The following is an 8,489-nucleotide window of genomic DNA, read 5'->3' on the forward strand; positions in this document are numbered from 1 at the left end:
GTGTTCAAATTTAAAACATTGAACCTTGGTTGTAATTCATTTTAGAGTTTGGAATTATCATTATTGATGTATTTATTTCTGTCTATCAATAAAATCTAACTTTGAAAAAAATAAAATATAAAAAATTAATTGCAAAAAGGAATTTTTTATTTTTTTTAAGTAGGTAATTATTTTAGTCTGTGTGGCTGCAACAAATGATGTAGTGAAAATTTTAACGAATGAAACAATGTTAACGCTAGAAAATAAAAGGACAAAGGATGATTTGTGCTATATGATTATTCATTTATCAAGTAAATATTAGATGGTAGTTTGAATTGAAATTACTAAACAATTAATTAATATAAGGAAAATGTTTGGTAGCTCAAATTTTTGTGGCTCAAATGGCTCAAATCTGTCAAAACGACGTTGTTTTACACTCATTTACAATCAAAACGACGTCGTTTTGAGTGATTTGAGCCATTTGAGGCACAAAATTTTGAACTACCTAGCATTGTTGTTAATATAATTCGAGTCTCCTTAAAAAAATAAAAAGTAGGTGGATTTCACGAAGGGTTTGACAAAACGTAATGGACGCGTTCACACATCGAGAAGATGGCTGGCTGGTGGTGGTAGTGGAGCTGCGTAGGTTCGTTCATTTCAGGTCAGCTCAGAAATGTAGAATAGTCGTGGCCATCAAGGAAAATAATAAAACTCAGCTCAAAACCCAGCACACCAATCGAGCGAACACGTGCTTTAAAGTGAGTTGGGTCTATAAATATTTGCACAACAGAGAAATCCCAGACCCTGATATCCCCAACTCCCCAAAACAAGAAAGAAGAAGAAGAAGAAGAAGAAGAAGAAGAAGAAGGGCTGTTGGTTGTTACGTGGTAAGTAAAATTGGATATAAAGAGTTGTTGTTATGGTTTTGAATGATAAAAAAGTGATTGCAAATGATGATTTTGGACTGACAAATGAACCTCATTCCTTAAATTTCTGATCCCCCACATACACATATACACATACTTGATTAGCACTAGTCCTCTATTGATTCATCAAAATGAAACCTGTCATCATACTTGATTATCCCTTATTGTTTTGATTTTTACAAGTTCAACTGACCACTCTTTGTTGTATGAACCAACTGTTTGATCTCTACTCCTAACTCATAATCTCCATCAGATTTTTTGTTTTAGATTATTAATCCATTGTTTGCTTTTTCTCTTGATCAGTATTTTTTTTTAAAGTTTATTTTTTATTGGGTGGTATATATATAGATCAGTATTTTGTTTTGGGCTTTTATTGATTTTTCCATCTCTGTTCCCCCCTGGGTGGTGGTTGTATTTGTCTAATCAAGTTGGAAAAAAAGGAAATGATAGTGAATTTTCTTGATTTTAATCCATCAAGAAATTTGTTTTTAATCAAAGAATAATATTAGGGATCATAAAAAAAAATTATAAAATATTTTTTTATCCTTTAATTAGTTTGTAATATTTTATTATATATGCAATTCAAAAATAAAAAATATAATTTTCATGATATTTTCTTCATCATCCCTGCCATTCCTCTTACTCAAATTATAATGGCTGAGTTTTCTTTCTTGGAAAATGATGTTCTCACCGAATTAGAAACCGAAGATGACTGAGTCGCAGTTTGGGGTTTAACTATTTTTAGAAGTTTTTTGGCTTTAATGTGAGGGTATGTTGGTCTTTTACGCTGGTATTAGTCAGTTCTTTTTTTTCTTTTCTCTTTTTTTTTTAACCTTTTTAGCAAAAAAAACTATATCCTAAACCAGGCCTAAGGTGATGCCTGATGATGCATGATGCCCACAAGCTTTGGACATAACAGAATCTATCACCGTACTCGGTTTGAGCAGCAGGTTTTTTTTTTTTTTTTTTTCAACCTAGTTGTTTAAAAAATGAATACCAGAAACAGACCTGCCTGGCCAATCATATAAATGTATTTTTATTTTATTTTGGTCAAAATAAAATGTGTGCACTGATTGCTAGCTACCGATTGCCATACATAGGTTCAAGATCTGCACATTACCCAACCAGTTAATTTCCTTTTCAACTATTGTTGTTGTTATGTTACTACTCTTTTTAAGATTTATTGTTATTGTCTACATTTATCTGCCCACTGATTGGACTTTCTTTTTCCAGCTATAAGCTCATAATTTGCTTATCTTTGATATCAAACAATATTCTGGCTGCGACTGAAGTTGTAGAAATTCAGAGGCTAAGTGCGTGCAGACAAAGGATAACAGACTTGGAAGTTGGGTAAGTAAAAAATATGGCCGAGGAGAATGGCATGGACAGTAATATGAATAGGCACGAGACTCAGGCGGGGGCCACCACATCAAAAAGCCTAGCACTTGAAACAGAGGCGGGAACAAGTAGCTCTGGAACAAATGACACGAAGAAGACCAAGGAAAAGGAGAGCACCAAAACGGTTCCATTTTACAAGCTGTTCACTTTTGCAGAACCCTTAGATGTTGTCTTGATGATAATGGGTACAATTGGTGCCATTGGGAATGGTATTAGCATGCCCCTTATGACTGTAATTTTTGGGGAATTGGTTAATTCTTTTGGACAAAACCAAGCCAACAATGATATTGTTAAGGTTGTTTCTAAGGTAAAATAAATCACCCAAAGATTATATAAGCTTAATTTTTTTTTTTGTCCCCTGGATTTTTCTTCATTTTGTATTTTTGGAAATATCCCAGTTCTCTCTCTTTTCTTCTGATATATATGTTGGAATGAAAAAATAAATAAAAAATCATTTAATTAGTTGCCTGATTACGTTTTAGGTATCACTGAAATTTGTCTATTTGGCTATTGGGGCTGGTGCAGCAGCATTCCTCCGTAAGTGGATCCAACCTAGCTATAATTTTTTGTATTTAATTAGTTTTGAATGATTAGCTAACACCGATAAATTCGAATTAGTATATAACAATCGTAGTGTTGTTTTTTTGATGTGGTTAGAGGTGTCTTGCTGGATGGTAACGGGAGAGCGACAAGCTGGAAGAATAAGGGGCCTTTATCTGAAAACTATATTAAGACAAGATATCGGTTTCTTTGATAAGGAAACGAATACTGGAGAAGTTGTTGGGCGGATGTCAGGTGACACTGTTCTCATTCAAGACGCTATGGGTGAGAAGGTATGTACCATCCACGATCCATCCATCTATCCCCAAACAACAAACATAGACAAGCAGATCATCATTATAAATATTTATGTTTCTACACTACACTACACATTGTCATATCCCTAGCTAAGCTAATCTACCTATACATATATGATCTTAACTAATTTTGCTTTGATGAATTGAATGGTGTAGGTTGGGAAATTTATACAGCTGCTGTCAACATTTTTAGGAGGCTTTGTGATAGCATTCGTGAAGGGGTGGCTTCTTACACTGGTCCTGTTGGCCCCTCTTCCTCTGCTTGTAATAGCAGGTGGAGCCATGGCCCTTGTCATATCCAGAATGGCATCCAACGGACAAAATGCTTATGCTAAAGCAGCAACTATAGTTGAACAGACTATCGGCTCAATTAGAACAGTATGCAAACTAATCCACAAGTAAATCCATGCCTAGCAGCTGTGGATTGATAAACTTCGACCATGTCTTTATTTTATGATAGATTCTACTGCTATTTAATTTTCTTATATTTCTGGATTTGAGCATATATATATATGTTCAACATTAATCTATGTTTCCTATGTATAGGTTGCATCATTTACCGGGGAGAAGCAAGCTGTGGTTAATTACAACAAATCTCTTCTAGATGCTTATAAGTCGGGTATTCAAGAAGGCTTGGCTACCGGATTGGGTTTTGGATCAGTTATGTTTATCACATTCGGCACTTATGCTTTGGCTGTATGGTTTGGTGGAAAGATGATAGTAGATAAGGGATATAGCGGAGGTTCAGTGATTAATGTAATTATATCTGTCTTGGTTGGTTCCATGTGAGTGCACGCCACTTTTAAACCTTACATTTCGCCCCCCCCCCCCCCCCCCCCCCCCCCCAATTGTTAGCTTCTTAAACTATGTGTATCTGCATCCTACACAATTAGTTATATTATTTCCATGGTAATTTGTACACCCCTGTAAAAGCCAATTAAAAGTTAAAACACCTTGAGTTTATTAACTCTAAAACGAAACTAAATCATCATGTACTTCTAAAATTCTTCATTTATAAGGTTTTGGTATAATATATAAATATACATGGCTATTCAAATTCAGGTCTCTTGGGCAGGCATCTCCTTGCATGAGCGCATTTGCCGCAGGTCAAGCTGCAGCATACAAGATGTTTGAAACTATAAAAAGGAAGCCAGAGATAGATGCATCTGAAACCAGTGGAAAAAAACTAGACGACATTCGTGGTGATATAGAGTTAAGGGATGTTCATTTTAGTTATCCAGCCAGACCAGATGAGCAAATATTCAGTGGATTCTCACTTTCCATCCCTAGTGGCACAACAGCGGCTTTAGTTGGACAAAGTGGAAGTGGAAAGTCAACAGTAATCAGTCTGATAGAGCGATTTTATGATCCACATGCCGGTGAAGTTCTAATAGATGGTGTTAATCTTAAAGAGTTCCAGCTAAAGTGGATTAGGAATAAAATCGGTCTTGTAAGCCAAGAGCCTGTGCTGTTTACATGCAGCATCAAGGACAATATTGCCTATGGGAAGGACGGTGCAACTATAGAAGAGATTAAAGCAGCAGCTGAGCAAGCCAATGCTGCTAAATTCATCGATAAACTGCCTCAGGTTCTTCCTTACCTTTGATTATTAATTATTTGTCCTTTTTGTTGTTACTCTTTAATTTTTATATTAATTCCATTCTTACTTTCATGAGCATGCAAGCATTCATGTTTTAAATATTATTTTTATCTTACCATCACATGCCTTAAAATTTTCGATTTAGGGACTGGACACCATGGTGGGTGAGCATGGAACTCAACTGTCTGGTGGACAGAAGCAGAGAGTTGCCATAGCCAGAGCAATTCTAAAAGATCCACGAATTCTACTCTTGGATGAAGCAACAAGTGCACTTGATGCAGAGTCGGAGAGGGTAGTGCAAGAGGCACTGGACAGGATTATGGTCAATAGAACAACTGTTGTTGTTGCCCATCGTTTGAGCACAGTTAGGAATGCTGACATGATTGCAGTGATTCAACGAGGAAAGATAGTTGAAAAAGGTATATCTTATGAAAAGCCTTGGCCTTGCTAATTACTTTACAAATTAATGAGTAGTAAAGCAAACAACATAAATACCTATTTGATAAAACATACGTGGCTTCTTTCATGCTTCCTTCGTCCTCACTCTCTGAATTTCGAGAAAAATTCCCAAATAACCTTGAATAACTATGATGAAAACATATGCTTCTTGTTCTATGTATTTAATTTCTTTACCTTATCCATGAGGTTTTCCTGACAATTCTCAAAGTTCGGAAATTTCCAGTATGCTATTTAGGTTCTGAATCCCAAATTCTTCTTCTTCATTTTTTTATTTGAATATATTACACAAGCCATAGTTATGATAAAGAATGTATGTTGAGTTTAGTGTTGTATGTTTTAATTGATCAGGCTCACACTCGGAACTACTCAAGGATCCAGAAGGAGCATTCTCTCAGCTTATACGGTTGCAAGAAGTGAACAAATATTCTGAACAAGCTGCAGACCAAGACAAATCAGGATCTATGAGTGAATGGAGACGACAATCAAGTCAACGCATGTCATTGTTACGATCCATAAGTCGTGGATCATCTGGGGTAGGAAATAGCAACCGCCACCTCTCAGCTTCATTTGGTCTACCTGCAGGACTCAATGTTCCTGAAACTGCATTGACAGAAGCTGAAGCCTCTGACCTAGAACCTTCAGCAAAGCCTCCAAAAGTCTCGTTGCGCAGACTTGCCTATCTCAACAAGCCAGAGGTTCCAGTGCTGATAGTAGGATCTATAGCTGCAATTATTAATGGCTGTATACTTCCAGTTTTTGGTCTACTGCTTTCAAGTGTGATCAAATCATTTTTTGAGCCAGCGCATGAACTAAGGAAACATACACAATTTTGGGCACTCATCTTTGTTGTCCTAGGAGTGGCAGCATTGTTGGCATTTCCAACACGGACATACTTTTTTTCGGTGGCTGGTTGTAAGTTGATTAGAAGAATCAGATCAATGTGCTTTGAGAAGGTGGTTTACATGGAGGTTAGTTGGTTTGATGAGCCCAGGAACTCAAGTGGAGCGATTGGATCAAGGCTCTCTGCAGATGCAGCTAGTGTGCGAGCATTAGTAGGAGATGCACTTGCTCAGGTTGTTCAAGACTCCGCATCAGCAGTTGCAGGGTTGGTCATTGCTTTTCAAGCAAGTTGGCAGCTTGCACTAATTGTCCTTGCCTTGTTACCTCTATTAGGATTGAGTGGTTTTGTTCAAGTGAAGTTCATGCAAGGGTTCAGTGCAGATGCAAAGGTTTGCTTTCAAAACACTTCATCATACATTTCATGGTTGCAACATTCCACAATTTTATTCTGATTTGAAAGAAGGAAAAAATTATGTTTGTGTTTGGATCTCAGACTGGTGGAGGGACAAAAATGAAAAAGAGGGAAAAGTAGAATTAGCTTCTACTTCATTTCTTTTTCCTTTTCTTTACTTCATAAATGCACAATTTTAAACACAACCTATGAGTTTTTGTTTCCTAATAATTATTTTTATTAAGATTTGGAGGTAAATGGGTGCAGGTGATGTATGAGGATGCGAGCCAAGTTGCGAATGATGCAGTTGGAAGCATAAGAACAGTTGCTTCATTCTGTGCGGAAGAGAAAGTGATGGAACTATACAGAAAGAAATGTGAAGGGCCTTTGAAGAACGGGATAAGGCAAGGTTTGATTAGTGGGGTGGGTTTCGGAGTGTCATTTGCCTTGCTATTTTTGGTCTATGCAACTAGTTTCTATGCTGGAGCACGGCTAACAGAGGCTGGCAAAACAACATTCTCAGATGTTTTCCGTGTGAGTATATACATACTATATATACACAAGACAATTCCATAAATTTTTATCCAAAAAGCTAAACATCAAGAAATGCTAGTTTTGATTCAATTATTTGCGCCTCTCTCTCGCAGGTTTTCTTTGCTCTCACCATGGCAGCCGTTGGAATTTCTCAATCAAGTTCCTTAGCTCCCGATTCTACTAAAGCCAAGTCTGCAGCTGCTTCCGTATTTGGCATGCTGGACCGAAAATCAAAGATAGACCCCAGTGACGAATCCGGGACGACTTTAGAGAATGTAAGGGGAGAAATTGAGCTTCGACATATTAGTTTCAAATATCCAACTAGGCCAGATATTCAGATTTTCAATGACCTTAGTTTGACTATTCATAGTGGCAAGGTAAAATTCTATCTTTTCTTTTGACTATTTGTATTGTCAACGAACATACAAGTTAGTGTGTTTCATCTTTCAACTACAAAAATTGAATTGTATGTGAATCTCAATTTTCCAGACGGTAGCTCTGGTGGGAGAAAGCGGAAGTGGGAAATCAACAGTGATTGCATTGTTGCAGAGATTTTATGATCCTGATTCAGGTCATATTACCTTGGATGGAACTGAGATTCAGAGTTTGCAATTGAAGTGGCTGAGGCAGCAGATGGGCCTGGTTAGCCAAGAACCAGTCCTGTTTAACGACACAATACGTGCCAACATTGCATACGGAAAGGAAGGACATGCAACGGAGGCTGAAATTTTAGCTGCATCAGAGTTGGCAAATGCCCACAAGTTCATTAGCGGTTTGCAACAGGTTAGATAAGCATAAGGAATAAATGATTTTCATCATATGTTGTTATTATTGGCTAGCATTTAGTATATTCATTTGGGGTTTTTTTTTTTAAATTTTTTAAAAAAATTTTGGATTAAATTGCAGGGTTATGATACCATAGTAGGAGAGAGAGGAGTGCAACTGTCAGGGGGACAGAAGCAGCGGGTGGCCATTGCTCGTGCCATAGCGAAAAGTCCCAAAATACTACTGCTAGATGAGGCTACAAGTGCGCTAGATGCAGAGTCAGAGAGAGTGGTTCAAGATGCATTGGACAGAGTCATGGTGAACAGGACTACGGTGGTGGTGGCACATAGATTGTCCACAATCAAGAATGCAGATGTAATAGCAGTGGTTAAGAATGGTACTATCGTAGAGAAGGGAAAGCATGACAGTCTGATTAAGATCAAAGATGGTGTCTATGCCTCCTTGGTTGCGCTTCATATGAGCGCTCCATCCTAAACGTCTGTTTGTGTCCGTCTTTCTTTGCCTTCTGTTTTTCTTTTTTCTTTTTAAGACAAAACTTTAGCTTTTTGTATGAGTACTGAATTTGTTTCTAAAGGATGAATAACAAGAGCCGAAAGAAAATGTGTGAATTAATTTCCTGACAAGCTTGTGGTCATGGATGAATTCTTCTACTTTTTTAAATGTTAATTGTGCAATTTATTATATGTGCCCGAGTCATTTTATGTAGCAGACAGCATAAC

General features: G+C 37.1%; 1 protein-coding gene across 1 annotated transcript; it reads left to right on the plus strand.

The window, feature by feature from the left end:
* Window positions 1-533: 533 nt before the first annotated feature.
* LOC114286805 (ABC transporter B family member 11-like) lies at window positions 534-8,393 on the plus strand. Its single transcript, XM_082899789.1, has 13 exons — window positions 534-866; window positions 2,139-2,610; window positions 2,786-2,840; window positions 2,961-3,136; window positions 3,317-3,538; window positions 3,707-3,945; window positions 4,223-4,748; window positions 4,906-5,179; window positions 5,568-6,448; window positions 6,718-6,984; window positions 7,098-7,361; window positions 7,474-7,767; window positions 7,891-8,393. The coding sequence occupies exons 2-13, from the start codon at window positions 2,269-2,271 to the stop codon at window positions 8,242-8,244; spliced, it is 3,894 nt and encodes a 1,297-aa protein (XP_082755915.1). The 5' UTR covers window positions 534-866; window positions 2,139-2,268; the 3' UTR covers window positions 8,245-8,393.
* The last annotated feature ends 96 nt before the right edge of the window (window positions 8,394-8,489 follow it).

The sequence above is a fragment of the Camellia sinensis genome, chromosome 12 (assembly GCF_055761805.1).
Source record: "Camellia sinensis isolate YWXY chromosome 12, ASM5576180v1, whole genome shotgun sequence".
Lineage (NCBI taxonomy): Eukaryota > Viridiplantae > Streptophyta > Magnoliopsida > Ericales > Theaceae > Camellia > Camellia sinensis.

Bases quoted from the DNA above. Each gene is read 5' to 3' on its own strand.
- LOC114286805 (XM_082899789.1), top strand. From the start codon at position 2,269: ATGGCCGAGGAGAATGGCATGGACAGTAATATGAATAGGCACGAGACT. The intron at 4,749-4,905 runs GTTCTTCCTTAC...TTTTCGATTTAG, and splicing joins TCATCGATAAACTGCCTCAG to GGACTGGACACCATGGTGGG. The intron at 6,449-6,717 runs GTTTGCTTTCAA...AAATGGGTGCAG, and splicing joins GGTTCAGTGCAGATGCAAAG to GTGATGTATGAGGATGCGAG.